The 18,315-nt window shown below is 47.2% G+C and overlaps 5 protein-coding genes across 5 annotated transcripts; 2 read left to right on the forward strand and 3 right to left on the reverse strand.

The window, feature by feature from the left end:
* Positions 1-210: 210 nt before the first annotated feature.
* On the forward strand, positions 211-2,091 carry P175DRAFT_0505923 (alpha-amylase; the record flags this gene model as incomplete). The annotated part of the gene is made up of 9 exons (XM_040898144.1): positions 211-360; positions 412-450; positions 501-616; positions 664-772; positions 822-1,050; positions 1,097-1,259; positions 1,309-1,455; positions 1,501-1,741; positions 1,810-2,091. 9 exons carry the CDS (start codon positions 211-213, stop codon positions 2,089-2,091), a joined length of 1,476 nt encoding a protein of 491 aa, XP_040755634.1.
* Positions 2,092-5,271: 3,180 nt separating this feature from the next.
* On the reverse strand, positions 5,272-6,505 carry P175DRAFT_0505924 (homeobox domain-containing protein; the record flags this gene model as incomplete). The annotated part of the gene is made up of 3 exons (XM_040898145.1): positions 5,272-5,436; positions 5,491-6,285; positions 6,401-6,505. The coding sequence occupies 3 exons, from the start codon at positions 6,503-6,505 to the stop codon at positions 5,272-5,274; spliced, it is 1,065 nt and encodes a 354-aa protein (XP_040755635.1).
* Positions 6,506-9,980: 3,475 nt separating this feature from the next.
* P175DRAFT_0527693 (uncharacterized protein) lies at positions 9,981-11,853 on the forward strand (the record flags this gene model as incomplete). The annotated part of the gene is made up of 2 exons (XM_040899548.1): positions 9,981-10,050; positions 11,429-11,853. 2 exons carry the CDS (start codon positions 9,981-9,983, stop codon positions 11,851-11,853), a joined length of 495 nt encoding a protein of 164 aa, XP_040755636.1.
* A 718-nt stretch (positions 11,854-12,571) lies between these two features.
* On the reverse strand, positions 12,572-14,862 carry P175DRAFT_0497349 (FAD binding domain protein). Its single transcript, XM_040896262.1, has 3 exons — positions 14,731-14,862; positions 12,718-14,636; positions 12,572-12,663 (listed from the first exon to the last, which is right to left on the reverse strand). The coding sequence occupies exons 1-3, from the start codon at positions 14,732-14,734 to the stop codon at positions 12,652-12,654; spliced, it is 1,935 nt and encodes a 644-aa protein (XP_040755637.1). The 5' UTR covers positions 14,735-14,862; the 3' UTR covers positions 12,572-12,651.
* A 2,446-nt stretch (positions 14,863-17,308) lies between these two features.
* P175DRAFT_0505926 (uncharacterized protein) lies at positions 17,309-18,075 on the reverse strand (the record flags this gene model as incomplete). Its single annotated transcript, XM_040898146.1, has 2 exons — positions 17,309-17,896; positions 18,025-18,075. The coding sequence occupies 2 exons, from the start codon at positions 18,073-18,075 to the stop codon at positions 17,309-17,311; spliced, it is 639 nt and encodes a 212-aa protein (XP_040755638.1).
* Between the last annotated feature and the right edge of the window lie 240 nt (positions 18,076-18,315).

Consider the following 18,315-nt stretch of genomic DNA (forward strand, 5'->3'; position numbering starts at 1 on the left):
GGACCATCAGGCGCGCTCACGGTCCAACTGATACACGTACAGCTGGCCAGGGGCGGAGAATCACAGGAGATTCATCGCAAGTCATACATCATCGAGGCTAGAAAGAAAGATACAAATATCCCATCGTTTTAGGGGAGCTGAGGCATACTTCAGTCGATTGCTAAAGCAGGTAATCTAGCAGACAGGCAGTCTTGCCCATCGTGAAGAAGAATGAGGCCAGCTATTCTCCTTTCTGTGGCTACGGCGGCGCTCGCGGCTACGCCAGCACAATGGCGGTCACAGTCTATCTACTTTTTGCTTACAGACCGGTTTGCTCGAACCGACAATTCGACTACTGCTGCATGTGATACTAGTGATAGGGTTTGTGTGCTTCGTTGGGTTATTGTGTAGCTTTACGCTGACGGGGGGTAGGTGTATTGCGGAGGATCATGGCAGGGCATCATCAACCAGGTGAGGTCACTTGTCATTTGCTCTAACTAAGCAGACCCTGACGAGAATAGCTCGACTACATCCAAGGAATGGGCTTCACCGCTATCTGGATCACTCCAGTGACGGGGCAGCTTCCTCAGGACACTGCGTATGGAGAAGCCTACCACGGCTACTGGCAGCAGGATGTGTGAGCTTTCCCAAAAGTTCCGCTCGTATGAAGCTCATTCGTGTTAGAGATGTCCTCAACTCGCACTATGGAACAGCGGATGACCTCAAGGCTCTCGCCGATGCGTTGCACGAGCGACGTATGTACCTGATGGTTGATGTAGTTGCCAACCATATGGTTCGTGCTCTATCCCCATCGGGTGTTGCAAACACTAATCGAGATTTAGGGCTACGACGGTGCCGGTGACTCTGTTAATTATAGTGTTTTCAAACCATTCAACTCCCAGGACCACTTTCATCCGTTTTGCCTCATTAAGGACTATTCCAACCAGACCCAAGTGGAGGACTGCTGGCTGGGCGACAATACAGTCTCCCTGCCTGATCTCGACACCACCCAGACCGATGTCCAAACCATGTGGTACGAGTGGATCAACTCACTCGTATCAAACTACTCGGGTAAGCCCATGCATCGAATGCTGGATACCATGCTCATGCAATCCAGTTGACGGTCTGCGCATCGACACCGTCAAACACGTCCAGAAGAGCTTCTGGCCCGGCTATAACGACGCTGCCGGTGTCTACTGTGTTGGAGAGGTATTTGACGGCGATCCAGACTATACCTGCCCTTACCAGGACTGTCTCGACGGGGTTCTCAACTATCCAATGTGAGTTTCTTTTCTCTTCCTATGGTATCTTTCTCCCTAACCTGCAAAGCTATTACCCTCTTCTTGATGCTTTCAAATCCACTTCGGGTAGTATCGGCGATCTTTACAATATGATCAACACGGTGAGGTCAACCTGCAAAGACTCCACTCTCCTAGGTAACTTTATTGAGAACCACGATAACCCGCGATTCGCCTAGTATGTTTTCCCCCGCCATCACATGAAGCAAGGCTAATGGAATAGTTACACGGATGACATGTCACAGGCCAAGAACGTGGCCGGTTTTGTCCTGCTCTCCGATGGAATTCCCATCATCTACGCGGGCCAGGAGCAGCATTACAGCGGTGGCAACGACCCGGCCAATCGAGAAGCTACTTGGCTTTCTGGGTATTCTACCACGAGCGAATTGTACACGTTCATTGCCTCCACCAACGCAATCCGGAGTCATGCCATTCGCAAAGATGACAACTACCTCACATATAAGGTGTGTCAGTCCCCTTGGTTAACTAGTTAATTTGCAGAGAGAGTAGCTGACTAAACCGAACTGTGCAGAACTACCCAATCTACCAGGATACTTCGACACTTGCCATGCGCAAGGGCACGAACGGCTCGCAGGTTGTCACTGTCCTCTCGAATCAGGGTGCCTCTGGCTCTTCGTATACTCTCTCGCTCACGGGAGCCCAGTATGACGCGGGGCTCGAGCTGGTGGAGATCTATACTTGCGCGTCGGTGACGGTTAGATCAGACGGGACAGTACCTGTTCCAATGAAGAGTGGATTGCCACGGGTTTTGTACCCGAGATCGCTACTCAGTGGCAGTAGTATTTGCAGGTAGCAGGCTGGGGCAAGAGACAATTGGATAATTAATGATGTATATCTACATATATAAGAAATAAATCATTGGATTTGAAATCAGAGTCTAGCATTATGTTGTAACAACTCCAGTACTAGCGAAAGCAAATGCAGCATCCCAATGCAGTACTACCGTTTCAACCGCAACCGTGACTGTAACACTGCAGATGTCGCTAGTGCAGATCGCTGCGAACTGACACTGACTTTACCGCATGATGCTATGCAGCTGCCGATAGAATACGAGGCCAGGATATAAGCAGGAGCCGGACCAACTCTAGCTCTGTGTTTCATCGACGGTTGTTCATGATTTCTTTCTTTTTTTTTTTTTTTTTTTTTTTTTTTTTTTTGCGGTAGGGTTCTTTAGCTAGGTACTATCTATACGGAGTCCCTTGGTGTCTACCGAGGTAGATAGATAGGTATTGTTTTGCACTCAGTGTTGTACCTTAGTTATTCAGATAATACTCTATTAGTCGTAAATAGTGTGTCTACATGAAACATCAATTACCAAAGATGACAACCACCCAACAGAATGTAAAATAAAATAAAATAAAATAAAATAAAATCAAGTGAATTCTCCGCCACACCACCACCTTGCTTCTCCAAGACCAGCAACCAAGTATTAACCTTTCTCAGCGGACATACATACTCGGCGCTCACACGAATACCACCCACCCAACCTACCTTTCTAAGAATACGATACTCCTTGGAACCTCCGCAATGGGATCGATCACCAGTTACAACCTCCGGACTTCTAGATAGTCAGGCAGACCACCTTTCATAACCTTTCATATATGTAGAAGAGCCGAGTATTGCCGCCGATCAATCAGTGGCGGTGCTGGCTGGCTGGATATTCAGCCCTGACTTGCGCAGCGATCTCTGGTAGCGGACAAGAATTTAGCGGTGCCATCGACCGGCCGGAATGGGGCGGAGTGAATGGGGTGCAGGTGCAGGTGCAGGTGCAGGTGCAGACGCAGAGGCATTTCCCGGTTTTGATGGTATGCACCTCCTCCCTTTGTCGATAGGGACAGGGACATGCAATGCAGACTGACTGACTAGTGAAATTCGAGTGGATGGCACTGGCACTGGTACTGAGTCAGTTGTGCTCAACTCAACAGGAAAAGGTGTGGAATGCGTGTCTTCAATCAGAGATCTGAATTCTCTACATACCGTTCGCCCGGGTGTCCCAGAAACTGTGTGCATACCCGTCCAATGGCGATTCGGGTGTATTCTGTCAAGTATATGCAATTATAGAACTCTTCTGCCTGGAGATCGCTATCCCTAGCTTCGAAGGAGGTGACATTGACTCTAGTTTATGTACATCGTAAGCCCAGTAGGCCACGAAAGAGATGGAAAGAAAGAAAGAAAGAAAGAAAGAAAGAAAGAAAGAAATCATCGGCTTGGAACCGCAACCGTGTACAATTTCACCGCCATGTGATAGATCGGATAGATCTCGATGCGCACCTTGCTCTCCGCACATTATTAGTGCATCTCCAGCCAGTGCAAGTCCAGTCAACATTCCAGTAGCTGCACTTCAATCGCTACCTGCCACTACCCCGTGCTTTGTGCAGACGGATCGATCTACTGTGCTGCCACCACACCACGGTCATCACGGGGGGACGCGGAAGCTATGTCTGGCTAGGTACTTTTTTTTTTCAATAGACAGGAATTCCTGCATGGGAGAGAGAGAGAGAGAGAGAGAGAGAGAGAGACTCCCTCCACCTGTTTCATTCCAAAAGTCCCTTCCTCGATTTCGGATCTGGTTCGGCGTTTTGTTTCTTTTTCTTTTTACAAGGTGCTAGATTAAGTCAGGTAGGGTTAAGCTGGGCTGTCCCATTCATTCTGCAGAGAAACACTTACATACATATACACAGCACTAGGCCCAGTGTGGTGAGCATTGCGAAAGGGGATCTAAAAAGTGGAAACCACCACATTTCCGTTTTGTTGGAGGTGGAGAGAGAATGAATATTGAGAGAATCGGCTGGCTGTCACTCCATATGTACTCCCTACACTATAGTGAGTGGTCTGAACGGTGAAGATTCCATCGCTGGTGGTCGACGTCAACTTTATCACTCAACTTTCAATTTCGGTCTGCACAAGGAGGTAATAACTCCAGTAAACAACCTAGGTAGATTCTGATCCGTGATTACTCTGTACTCCGGACATAAAGTAAGGAATTTTGTCCTGCGGATCGACGACCCAAGTACCAGGTCAAGCCCAAAATTTCGACATGACAAGACAGATGCGATGCCGACTGAACTGACAGCCACGTCTTGAGACTTGACTACTATAGCTAGGTAGTGTTTACCTCAACCACGGTTTCACCGCAATAGACTACAGTTGCAGTTTTGAGATCTGGAATCTGGCATCTTGAACGAGATTGGAGTGGCTGGACCATGGTTAATCCATGAATCCTTCTCCAATCTCCAACCCAGACTGTGCAATTCAGATGGTGAACCATTCACGCAATCTCTATTTTCGGTCTCATTTGTCTATATAAGGGAAGTCTAGACATGGTCACATAATCCATACTGATACTATACACGATGCTGTTGAGTCAAGAAAGAAAAGAAATTCCAAATCGGCAGTTATAGATAGAGAGGAAATCAATTAAAGAAATCAAAGAAACCGTTAGATATGATGTGATATGAAAGAAATCCCACAAAACACCGCAGATGCATCAGCAATTATCAATAAAAACCGCGGAAAATATAGAGAGAGAGAGAGATGTCCCTTCTCAGTAAATAGTAGTAGTAATGATGTGCTCCAAAAACACGTAACCCATTCCATGTTGATCCATGCAAAGCGCGTAAATCCGATTAGAAAAAATGACAAAGGGTATCAAGAGTGTGTTGGTCAACCTCACTCGCTTTGGTTGCTTGAAATCTTGGGCGATAAAATTGAAAAAAAAAAAAGAAGAAGAAGAAGAAAAGCGTCGAATGGAGAGAAAATCACATGTACGATCTCTCGTGGGTCTGTCTATCCAAGGCTCAATATGCTTGCCCCGTAACTCATGATGTAGTGCACCTCGCGGTGGTGGCTCTAAAAGAGAGAAAAAAAAAAAAAAAAAAAAGTAACAAATAAAGGCGAATCTGGCTATGATCATCTAAGGTTCGTCTAGCGTAGTAACTGCTGCTGCTCGTTCGTTCCGGTCGAAGGAGAGGCTTCAATGCTTCATTCGGTGGGGCGATGGCATAGTCTCGGAAGAGGTTTGCTCCAAATCGCTCAGGGGAGAATGTCGCTGGGAGTCGTGATCGTTTCCGCCGTTTCGCATCTGATTTCGAAGAGCGGGGAGTTGTCGCCTTCTCGCATTAATAAACCAATTACTGATCTTCCACTTTGTTAGCCCACCTCGAACAGACCAGAAAGGAGAATAGAAACACACCTGGCTGATTGTAAGCCCGGTACGCGTCATGAACATCTGCTTGTCCTCTTCGCTCGGGTAAGGATGGTCGAGATGCTCGTGAAACCAAGCCCGGAGAATGTCGGTCACCGGCTTGGGGAGGTTTCCGCGCCTGCGCTTGTTCTTGGGATCTATCGGGTCGCCTAGGATACCAAAGTTCGACTGTTGCGCATGCGCCAGGGCCTGCGGGGACGTCTGCTCGGAGTCGCTCTGGTAGGCCATCCCTGGATAAGGGTATGCAACCTGATTATGCATCACTGGCGGCACGTTACCGGTCATGTAAGCATCGGCGCTGCGTCTGTCGGCCAACGGAGCCGGTGGCATATTTGACGGCGGGGCCGGGAATCCACCATGAGTACCAACTGGCACATACTCTGGCCGCGAAATCCCCCTGGATTCCGGGAATACACTCGCACTCGAGGCACCGCCCCCCATCCCGCGTTCGGGAGGATATGACTGAAGATCACGGATTGGGGGTAGAATCGGACTGGGCCCACGAGAAGGATATCGGGGCGTGGTATTGGCCTGGGTGGAGGTTCCCGGTAACCGTCCAGGGACCTGTACATGGTCGCGGGGATGGGATTCGCCAGGTCTGGCTGCGGATGCGGCCACCGAATAATCTCGATGATGCTCGCCCATTTTCAAGGTGGCAGCATATGGAGGGCGAGGGTTGGATGTCACATCGTGTGCTGATGCCGGGCGTTCGCGCGATTGCTGACGGGAAGAGGTGTAGTATGAAGTCGACTCGATCTCCTCATGTAGGTGAGGCGGGAGTAGCTACAGGATCTGGCATCAGCAATGGTTTTTTTTTTTTTTTTTTTTGCTCCCACGCTGGTAATTGAATACCAGGACTGAAGGTCAGCGCTAAGACAGCGAAGTTTCACACTCTCACCTCACGAAATGAAGGAAGGGCTTGGCTGTGATCAGCCGGGAGACCACTTGCGTATGAGATGGCCATTTTTCTAGAACCCCCACTTAGGTCACGGTACTGTGACATAGACAAGAAAAACCGTAACAACGATTAAACCACCGACACGTTGCAGAACCTGGTCGAGAGATTGGAAGTCGAGTTGATATTCACAACGTTACAGCCGGCCGGCGGCTTGTACAAAAGATTCGGGCGCTCGTAGTGTAGTGAGATGATAAGATGATCAAGTCAGACCTGTGATAGTGTAGTGTGACGGAGTTTGGTATTGATGTATGGAAGGAGAGGAAGAGGAGGAGGAGGAGGAGGAGGAGGAGGTGGTGGTGGTGGTGGTGATAGTGGTGATAGTGGTGATGATGATGATGATGATGATGATAATGATATGTTGCAGTTGTTGGTTGGTTGGTTGGATGGTAGCGTGGGAGGAGGATGCAGATTTAAAGAATCATGGATTGGCGAAGGGGCGAAAGACAAGATAAAAAAAAAAAAAAGAAATAAAAAAAAAAAAAGAAGAAGAGGGAGGTAGTATTAAGATCCCAAAGGGAGAGACTGGGGATGTACCTAGTGGAGGAAGTAGAGACATGAAGGACAAATAATATAGAGAAGTAGGAGCTGAGTTAAAAGTACCCTCCGTCTTCCTCCTACTACTACTTTACTTCTCTTCGACTTGACATTCATTGCCTCTCACACGATGAGCTGAACCAAGGTTATGCAAGGAAAAGAGTGAGGCAGCTCAACAATTGGATCTAGCCTGGGTGGACACCAGATCTCTTTCTGTTTCCTTTTTTCTTTTCTTTTTTTTACTTTCGTTTTTATTTTATTTTATTTTTCGCTTTTTCTTCTTCAAGATTATACCTAGGTAGCATAGGTTAGGTCACTATAGACTCCTCGGTTTGATCCAGTAAGACTGACTTGGAAGAAAGATGAAATATTCTTCAAATTATTTACTTTCTCTCCTTCGATTCCGTTCCCTATTCTGTCCTGATGAAAAATGAAGAAGAAAAATAAAATATATTAAAATAAATTGATTCAAATACAATCCAGAGAAATCAATCTGAATCTCTGGGACGCTAAACATTCCCTCCCTCAGCTGTTCCATCTTAGCTTCAACCTATCCCATGGAACATTGGAAATAGATTCGACGAAGAACTAGGGGGGGCGGAAAGGAAGCGAGAAGGAGGCGATCCAAAAAAAAAAAAAAAAAAAATAAAAATAAATAAATTAATTAAAAATAAAATAACATAAATGAAATAAATAAATAAATAAATAAATAGGAAAAAAAAGGGTGAAAATGTGGGTACGATAACTTGTAGCCACAAACTACAACTACCTAGGTAAAGGGACTTACTTACTACTTACTCCGTCTTGGTATGTACAGGTACAGACAGAGTATGTAGATTGCAGAGCAGGTGGATTAACATGAATGAAGCAACTAGAGATGCTTAAAATAACAAGTGAATAATCGATCCCTTCATCCGGGACTTGGAAGTTAGGGTTGTCTTGACAGGTGCTGCCAATGATCTGGAGGGGACTTGCTGATTCGGGTTTCTTCTAAGCCACCCAAGGTGACAGATTCAGAGTTTGTACATGTATGGATGGTAGATGTTTCTTCTTCCTTTCTATCCAAGAACTATAGCTGCCACATTCTATTCCTCGCGTTATCGTCCTGTATCTGGCCGTGAGGGGTTCCATTTTGGGTTTCCTGCATCGATTGCAGTGGCTATGACTCGGACTTTTCTTGCGAAGAGCTAATTGTTTTTTCTTTTTTTGGTTTTTTTTCTGGAGGAGAGCCCAATGTTCTTGTGGCCGTTGATTTTTCCTATCGACAATGCCAAAGGGGCATGAAGAGATGGCTATCCAGGGTCAAAACATAGGCTGAAACTCCCGCCATCACACCCAAAAGACCGTAACGAGTAAACTTCCAGAAGCGAGCTAATTTCCCTAGTCCCCTTAGGTTGGACAGACCTAGTAATTTTTTTTTTTTTTTTTTTTTTTTTCTTTTCTAGTTGGTTAGTAGTGTCTTTGGTGGATGTGGCATTTTAGATAGTAGTACTACCACGACCGGGGAAATAATTTACGCCGTATTCCGGAGGATCCTGTTTGATATCTTTCAAAACGTTCCTTATTTGCCTTCATTTGGGGGTGTGGCGGAAAAAAAAAAAAAAAAAAAAAAAAAAGATACCAGTTAGGCACCGCTGACTTGCAAATTTTGATCACAGACGCGGGCTGTTTCCCATAAATTACTTTATTAAGCACCGTCGAAGGGTGGGGTTACCTGAGTCAAGCAGATGAGGGATAATCTGGTCGGGTGTGGTCGCCCATCGAAGAAAGGAGAACCAGGGAATCCCCATAAATTATTGAAGAAAAACAAGAACACGTCGTCGTACAAGGTAGCAATAGAGGATCGGTGCCTATTGTAGTTCCGAGGTAGCTGGAGGCACCGTCACCACTGCGTTCAGGGCTCACCCCAGGCTGGCCCTATCACGCAACTGCATGGAGGGGGAAGAGAGGGTCAAAGCTGAGCCTGGAGCAAGGAAGCAAATCTTCGTACGGAGTAGAGGCAAAGCATAAGTAGGTAAGAGCCTAAGAGGTCGAATCTAGGTCAAAAGGAAGTTAGTAAAGAGCGGGGGCATTTTGGGAGAGAAGGGGAAAAAAAAAAAAAAAAGGAGCGAAGGAGAGAGCGATCTCAGACCGGGCTTTGGATCCACGACTCCACAGCGCTGGTCGTGTCAGAAGGGAAGGGCGCCGGAAGTCAGACAGACAGCAACTAGAGATCACAAATCCATAGCTTATCGTAGCTGGTGGGCATATTGGCGACCACTATCCCTATCCCAAGAGCAGAGATCGAGAGATGTAAGACTCTGTAGTCATCATGCAACACGATTAAAATTGAATTAGTCCTGTATAGTGTCCAGTACCTTTACGAGGAGGGAGGGCAATTTGCACCTGGACGATGACGGCAATGGCTTAAGGACCCGCGTCTTTCCCGCTGCAAGGTGACTCCTCCGATCGAGGAACAGGAGCGAGTCATCGAAATCGATCGTTCACAGACCGACCAAAAAGACAGGGGACTGAGCGAGAGAGGTCAATAATAATCATTTTTGCTCTCGTATTCTTCTCCAACCCCACTTACTTCCTAATGATTAGACTGAGAGAACTGTCGCTCCTGTACGGAGTACCTCAAACTAAGGTAACCCTGATTGGTGAGGATACCCATCTATCATGCAAGATCCATTGCCCCGTGCATATGACATCTCACTCTCAGGTCGTCAGCGAGGAGGTGTTGGCCGGGATCCTTTGTCGTCTATTCAATATTTAAGATCCCCTTCATTGACTTTGGGAAGCTTTTATAACTGAGGGACATCCCAAATCAACTTTCTCGGGGCAGCGGCTTTTAGGGTTGAATGTGGTTTAAGTGGGAAAAAAAAAAAAAAAAAAAGAAAACTTGATTAACCCTCTTGAATGCATGAGCAGGACACGGGGAAGTCGCTATCCCCAGTCCATGGATGATAGATTAAGTGGATCTGGCTGAACAGGGAGCTGAAAAATGGAACCGAAAATTGAGACGGTGGCTGCTGTCATGACTCGATTCGGGGGCGATGTCAAGATCCACCTGAGTGGGACGATCGAAAACCGGCGTCCATCATGAGAATCTGCGTCGGTTTCTCTCCGACCGAGAGAACTCCGTTGGAATCTGTATTCTGAGTCGATTGAGTCTGCAGTCTGTAAGTATAGGGGCGTTGAGAAGAAATCAGATCCACCAGAACTTATATTCCGGAAATCCGCAGCTCCGGATGGGAATAATCAAATCCAACCCCAAGTTTAGGGTTTGCTAGAAGACCCAGTGAGGATCTCGGCTCCCGGTAAGGTTGGACGGACAATAATAGTTTTCCGGGGGATTATCTCGAAACAGCATCGCCCACTTTCAGGAATCAAGATATCCGTTGCTTTGGGACAACCCAGCAAAGATCCGGTGGATGGAACCACACATGGCAGATAGAGGCAACTTTGTTGGCTCGAATCGTACTAAAGAATCCGAATACCTCCGTCCTCGTGGTGCCAGATCCACCAGTGTCATTGGGGACTCTGACAGCTCGTCACTCTTACTCGTACAGGATATAATTCTTGCCACTTAGGTACCCTAAGATTCCTCCTCTTTTTTTTTTTTTTTTTGAGGGGATTTATTCAGTTGTTTTTCTGGGGGTATATATGTATACCCTAACCCTAACCCTATCCAGATCGTATCGGGAGGTGCAGGGATGAAGCAAGGATGTCGATCCCAAACCCGGATTATGCAGAAATGAATAAATCTAGTCATCACACCCAAGTTCTAATCCCGAGAACGAGCATAATCATCATCATATCATGGTCTTTGTAGATCTCGGATGCCTCCGTAGCTGGTGAACTACTGCAGTCACCGCATCATCATCCCGAGTCAGGATGGCCGAATTGTAAATGATCATTTGCCATTCCGCTCAAAATCTCCACCGGCTTCGTTTCTCCAAAGTCTTCCCACGAGTCTATCCAGACTTCAGCCAATTCTCCGAGGTTTTGCCAATAAATCCTTCCTCCTCTTGCCCGATTGAGATTGGCTGATTCAATAGTCTGACGCTCTATTTCATGGTATCCCTAGTTTGAAATTCACTGATCCAAAAATAAAATACCTACCGAATACCCCCTTCTAGAATCCTCAATCTAGCCCTCGAGTTCGTCTCCTGCGTACGGATGATCGACGACCGATAATTGCCCTGCAGCAGTTCATTCCTCTCTCTTGGGCTCACCAGGATCTCCCTCCCTGTCCACTTTCCCGAAACAGCCCGATCGGGAAACAAGAACAGTAATTATAATAATTATAATCATTATAATCATAATCATAATACCAATGAATGCCTTTCCTGGAACCTGGCTGCATCCGGGTCCAATATCTGCAACGCTTTAGCCACGTTGATGATGCCATTCAAATCAAGAACCGTCTTCTCTCGGTGGCATGATCAGGTTCCCTGAAGAAGAAGCAGGCAGAAAATGACCCATCAGAAGAATCAATCATCAATACTGCCCAAACTAAGGCTGCAATCCTCCGAGAGACGTCCGTCCCCTTGACTACGTGGCGGGGTTCTTCTGGATTTTTATCGAGAAATCTTCATCTGATGCGTGGGGAAGCATCCGAATCAATCGACTGTTACTTTATTGCTCCCTTGGCTTTCCGTTCTGCCTCCGACCTCATCCGCAATGGTATCGAGGCAGGCTCCTCTCCTAGCCAAAGCAAGGCATACAGACTTATTGAAGGACCCCCTCCCTTCTGTGAAGAACTCCTTATCCATCCCTTTGCCAACGCACCACCGCAGTCTAGAGCTGCAAGTCCCTCTCTATGCCAATTGATGGGCCACACCACACACAAGCCGGATAACGGCAATTCGTAGATGCACATCTCGAATCCGACCTGGATATGGCGGGCAATATCCCCTCGCCTTGCTTGAACTCCTCCCGACTGCTTTGGATGGATTCTGCTAATAGCATCCTAGGTGGATCTGGCACCGTACACCACTTTGGGCTAGACAATATTGAATCAATATCTTTGGATCCTACCTACCAGGCCTTGAACGGAACTAACTCTATAGCATCTCATGTTCTCAAATTAGGTAAAATCCTGGGATACCAATTGCACTGGCCTAGGTCTATGCTACCTATAAATATATATATCTGGTGGCAAAGATGGTCAAAGATGTTAAAAAGATTACATGAAATGGGGTAAATACTTTGTGATTGATATCTTCTCTTGTTTGTACCTGGGTGGTGTCTTCTGTGTGATTTGGATATATTCGCTCTGTACAAAGTGATAACAATGAATAACATAACATAACAAGGAGAAAGACAATTATTACCCCAGGAACTAATTTGAGCTTCTCATAGGTATCAAGTCATTGGCTGGACTCGACAGCGATTAAACCAAACATAAAATAAACAATTTGGTATTGCTACCCCCAAATCTAACAACTATGCGACGTGATACAATATCCCAAACAAACTGAACCCCTGATCAAACAGATATATAGGTAGATATAAACAGAAAGCCGCCCCGCTAAAACACCGAGAAAGCAAACGAAACAGATCCCTGGTATCCAACCAGTGCAACAAGCAGATATGTACAGTACTTGGCTCCGACCAGTCAGATGTCAGGTAATTCCTCTTACACTGCAAGCCTTCGTCTCCCAAACATTTTACCATGTTTCCTAATTTTCGTCAGTGCATATCCGCAACATAAGTGGCTGGAAGATAAAACTTACTGCAATATATTGCCCCGCCTCCTTTTTGTTATCCCAGAACAACTTGGCCTCTTCTTGGTTCAGATTACCCTTGGCCATAGCAACCTCAACCAGTGCCTGTTCAACCCCCTCGCCCATTCCCTTGCCGCTTCCGCAGACGAACACACGTCCGTCCAAAGCGTTGATCACGAACCACACCAGATCCGCTTGGTTGCGGACCTCCTCCTGTACATACTTGCTCTCCCCACGACGACTTTGGACCACCGTGCGGACCTTGTCCTCATCCACACCCCACTCACCACGATAGAGCTCATCGAGCAGTGAGTCGCGAACACCCTGCAACACCCAAACCTTATTCGCACAGTTGGCAGACTGAAGACGTCGCTGGACAAATCCGCGGAACGGAGCGATGCCAACGCCAGCCCCGATAAGAAGCATAGGGCCGTCAGAAACAAATCTCTTGGCCAAGGGGTTGGCCATCAAGCCGCGGAACATGGGGATGTGAATGTCGAGAGTTGCAGGGTCGATGCCTTGCTTTTCGGCTTGGATGAGGCGCCTTGCTTGGCGTTCAAGGAATCCGGATCCTACCCCAGTTCGCAGGCCACCGTTCCAGGCGTCGGATTCTGCAACGGACACTGCGATTTCAACCAGACGGCGGGATTGGGTACCCTTTCGCTTGCAGGAGATGAGGGGGTCCTGCGACAAAGAATAGAAGCGAGGCATTAGGGTGTTGAGGACGGAAAGAAGGTGATCCAGAGGAGGTTGAGAAGAGGGGAAGGCGTGGAGTAACTGGGAGACGGTGATATGCGAGCTAGTGCGAAGATCGCAGAAGGCACCCTGACCTTGCGCGGACGACAAGAACATCAGGATCTTTTTCTCATCTTGGTTGCTGGAGTACTCAGCAAGCAATCGAAATAGACCCTTTGTGGGGGCATAACTCTGGATATCAGAGCACCAGGTCAAGAGCTCTCTGCGGGTCGTGATCAACTCCCTAGGTTGGTCGTCACCCCAGATCGTGGGCCACCTGCCTTGGGTGGTGCACACAGTGACTTTCTTGTCGCGAATTGATTTAGGGATACAGAGTCGGTTAAAAATATCCTCGACCTCTTCTCCCTTGTTCATAGGGCATACACCAATGGCACCACCCACAATGAAGTCAACGTTTCCACTTTCTGCGGGGTAGTCGGTTACATCGATGTCAAAGTGGTACGTTCTCTTCTCTGCCCCAGGCTTGGTGAGTTCTCGGGCATGGTATAACGGCGCGCGATAGACGTTGTATGGAGGGTGGGGTTGAACAAACGGTGGCGGATGACCTGAGGGACCCAGTTCCATATCCACAGCCGACGCTGGGATGCCTGCGAAAGACACAGTCTTCTCTGGGAGGGCAACAATACTAGTAAGTTCGCTTTCCAACCCGAGAAGTTCGACATTCAGCTTCAAGCTGTTGTAGGCTTGGTTGTCGGGAGGCGTGACAGGGTTGGTCACTGAAACTGGTCCAGAGATTCGGTTCAAGGGCTGGCTACGACAGCATCCACCGCCACAGCACATGGGCTGTAGTTTCTGTGTTCCGCCTGCTCCCACATTCTCCAGAACACGCCTCATATCCTCAGGACCCTGTGTGATGAGAACAGTCGAGGCCCGTCGTCGATGTCCGGTTCCATTTTCAGTCGACGACCCTTTGCGCGAAGAGTCTTCCAGATCGGAGTGCTCTGTTGGTGGGGTAGATGGGGACTCGGAATCTGTATTTTCGGTCTCTTGAGATCCAGTGAAGGTCATACTAGTGACCGACAACGAACGATCCCGAGGTTCTTCAGGGACTGGATTATCTGGATGAGAAGTGGACGATATGGGAATTGTTCCAAATTCTCCATGTGTGGCGTATGCTGGCCGCGAGGCCGAGGTCCGCGACGATAGCGCAGGTGGGGAGAAAACGGCGTGAACTGAGAGAGAGAGAGAGAGAGAGAATCGGATAAGTGTTTGATACTTACATAGCCTCCAACAAAGAGGAGACAGGGAAGTAGGCATTAGACTCACCCATTGTGACTGTGAGAGGGTAAGAAACCAAACAAAAAGATCCCTGGCAAGAGTGAACCCAGCAGTGAACCCAGCAGTGAGTCAGAAGAAGGAAAGCTGGCTTCTAGAAGAGGATTGAGAGAGGAATGACTGGGTTCAAAAGGATATGAAAAGGGATGGAGAAAAGGGGAGGGTCGAGAACGACGAAAGACTATCGAAATTGAAAAGCCAATTCTTCGGCTGGTGGACACCACAGTGATCGGTCGATATGCAAAATGAACGGGGAATTGGAGGAGTCGTTGGTCAGAAAAGGACGAAAGTCGTCACTACTGAGGGTGGGATGAGGCGGAAAGTCTTGTGAACTGGGGCAAATCAGTACCGGGATAGTGGTTCCGCGACGCTAGGTAATAGTGCGTAACATTCAAGACCCACTTGACCTTGAGAATTCTTTGCTTTTTCCTTAGGAGATAATTTAATTATCCTGTTAGAAGAGAATTCCAAGCAATAGGTAGTGATATTAGGGAATGATGGATGTGACACGGCAAGAAGAAGAAGAAGAAGAAGAAGAAGATAAAGAAGAAGATGACATGAGTCGAGAAGGAAAAAAAAAATCAGATAACGGGCCACCGTCAAATAGGCCGTCGCCACTTGCGGTCGGCAAACGTCAGTACCACTGCATACCGTCTGTAATTTTACCCATTTTCTGTGCGCATCCGAACCTCCGGCAGGAGTATGAAGATGAACTTTGTTGGAGGATTAATTTCAGATATCATTTTCCAATTGTCTTCGAGAAATTTAATCAAGGATATGATTCCGATGTAGGCATTGGTAGGAAGTAGCCTGGCCCCTGATTGGTGTCTAGCAGTGCTCGAGATTGATAGTTACATAGTAGAAAAGGATGGTTACCTACAATTTCTCAAGTCATTATTAGATATAAGCCCCGAATACGAATAAGAAGGGTTTCTCTTGTGTCTCATTCATTCGACGTGGCCTGACGTTAGAACAGCCGAATGTTACCGATCTAATCTGATCCGGGTTCGTCCATCCCTCGAAACTTGAAAATCCCTCTTCTGTCTTCCGAGGCATGAGCTAGTTCAATAATTAGCTCACTATCTTATATATTAACAAAGCTTGCTTTTTCCCCCGATAATTTGACCTGTAAGCTTAATGACTACTGGTAGTATTATTCTTCTTCTTCTTCTTCTTCTTCTTCTTCTTCTCCTTCTCCAGTATCCACTATCCCAGCGAGGAAAGCGCTTTTTTTAATTCGCAGGCATTCCGCGTACGGAGTAATTTCAGAGGTAACTTCCGGATCAGATAACCGATTTCGGTATCTGTAACTTACGGTAAGTTACTGACCGGCACGAACTCCGGCCCACGGTCCTCCTTGCCTCATCAACCCGAGTTAATCCCGATCTTTCACTCTGGGGGAAGAATTTGCTGGACTTGGTTGTCAAGTCCTTGTGTCTTGTTCTTCTTTCAGCAATACTGGAAAAGGTGCGTATTCGAGTGGGAAATGGTTTATTCAAGCACCCAAGTGGGGCAAGCCGATGTCCGTATCATATCAATCAGATACCAAATTAGGATATCCTTGGCGTTCCACTAGAATGTGCTCTGTGGCCTCTCTAGACTCTGAGTCTCTGGACACCGGAATTCTTCGTGCGTTAGTGTGAACTCACTCATCATGCAGTGCGAGTCGCGACTCTGGTTCTACTCCATACTCTGTACTGATAGGGATTTCCCCGCTACTCCAGGTGCGCATGCTAAATAAGGGTAAGCACTTTACTGCCACTTAGTTAACTATAGCCTAGCCTATACTCCGTAAAGATGGCTTTTACCCCTCTTAGAATGACTATTACTTAATACCATTTTTATGCCCTTTAATACCTTTGAAACTCTACGTGTATGCCCCACCCTGTGGTACGGCTTAGCCTGTGGAGATATCTAAAGGCCACGGGTTGGTAGATTGTAGTTTACCTTGTGGGCGGCGATGCTATCAGACTGGGTGTCTTGTGTTGTTTTCTGCCCAGAGACTGGAAAAGGTTGCGACCGCCACAAGCGACTTCAGGGCGAAGACAAGACATCAGTGCCGAGTCTGGACCTCTTTGTATGTGCAACGTGCATAAGGTGCTACGCCGACTGATGAGGGTAAATGAACGGGCACGTACATATCATGCCTAGAGCCTTAGATCCTTAGGGTTCATAACGGTCGTAGGGAAGCATTAGTCGTCTAACTGGTTTGCTGTAGATAGGTTAATAACAAGCTTATACTCATGAGTGCAGTTATTCTCATACACCCACAACCTATCAATATACAAACAAGCCTTAACCCTTACATTAAATCTACCAAGAAATGGAAATAATCTTTCAAATTGCATACTAGGATCTGAAAAGCACAACTCGAGGTTACGACTTGTTTTCCGCACACAGAGCCATCATAGAAAGCCATCACGCCTAGCTACTCTAACCCCAATTGCTCAGTTCGTCATCAGATAATGGTGTACAACAAGTATTGTTATCACTACAGTATCTAGGCTCATCAGGGTCGTTCTATCCGTTGTGAGCCTATGTTCAGCCGACGGCCTTGGCATCACTCTTCTTATTCTTCTTCTTCACCCTCCTCTTCTACATCGTCCTCTTCTTCGACTTCGTTTCTCCAACACAGGCCGGCACCCGCCGGTCTGTGGAAATCTGGGTCAAGATCCTCATCCGAAGCGTCGGCCGCCCCACTCATGGCAAGAACACGATGTAAAGTCCACTGGAGCTGGAGTAATTTGACCGATGGCAGAGGAAGTTTGACCGGATCAGTCGTATGGAAAGTGAGGATATCCCCAGACGGAATCTTTTCCTCGGTTGCTAGCTTGAATAACTTAGCAAAAGGTATACCGTCCTTGGTGCTCGAGATAAGATCGGGGGCAATAGGAGATGGAGCCCGGGTGATTGACTGGCTTTTCAGATAATCCATTGTAGGCAGCCAAAGGAATTTCACGGTCAGTGTTGTTAGGTCATCGCTTAGCTGACGTGGACATAGAGCAAAACGAGCCTTTTCCCACAATTTGTGGGCGATGTTACTGAAGCACATGAGATTGGCGCAATGCTCAGTTCCTTGAGGTCCTAGTATTTCGGCCTTCCAGGAATCCGTTTTCTCTGATGTCCAGAAGATGGACAGAATTTCCCAAAACTCCTCCTGTTCTGTCTTGCTCTATCTCTATGGGCTCTTTGAAACCGGTGATCAGGCAAGTAGAGTCGTCTCGTTTTTCGCACTAAGATAGATTAGTAGATCGTTTGGACATGTTATAAACAGTTTAAACTCACTAGGTTCCTGGCAGATTTCTTGCGAGCGGTACTAGTTTTGGTTGATGTCATGCTGGGCCTGACCGAAGAAGCGGCCGCCTTCTGGGGGCTTGGTCTATTGATTAACTTGGGGATCTTTGATGGAGACTATTTCCCCATGGTACGAGCTTTTCTCTTTCCGCTAGGTGTCTCATCATTGGAATCTTGGTCCGAGATCTGATTATCTTCCAAATCACTCTGGCTCCCAGCATCTTTTGGCTTCTTCTTTGGACGGGCGCACCCTGGTGTCGTCAGCTTAGCTTAAAGATGATA

Source organism: Aspergillus ochraceoroseus (assembly GCF_002846915.1).
Source record: "Aspergillus ochraceoroseus IBT 24754 chromosome Unknown P175scaffold_1, whole genome shotgun sequence".
Lineage (NCBI taxonomy): Eukaryota > Fungi > Ascomycota > Eurotiomycetes > Eurotiales > Aspergillaceae > Aspergillus > Aspergillus ochraceoroseus.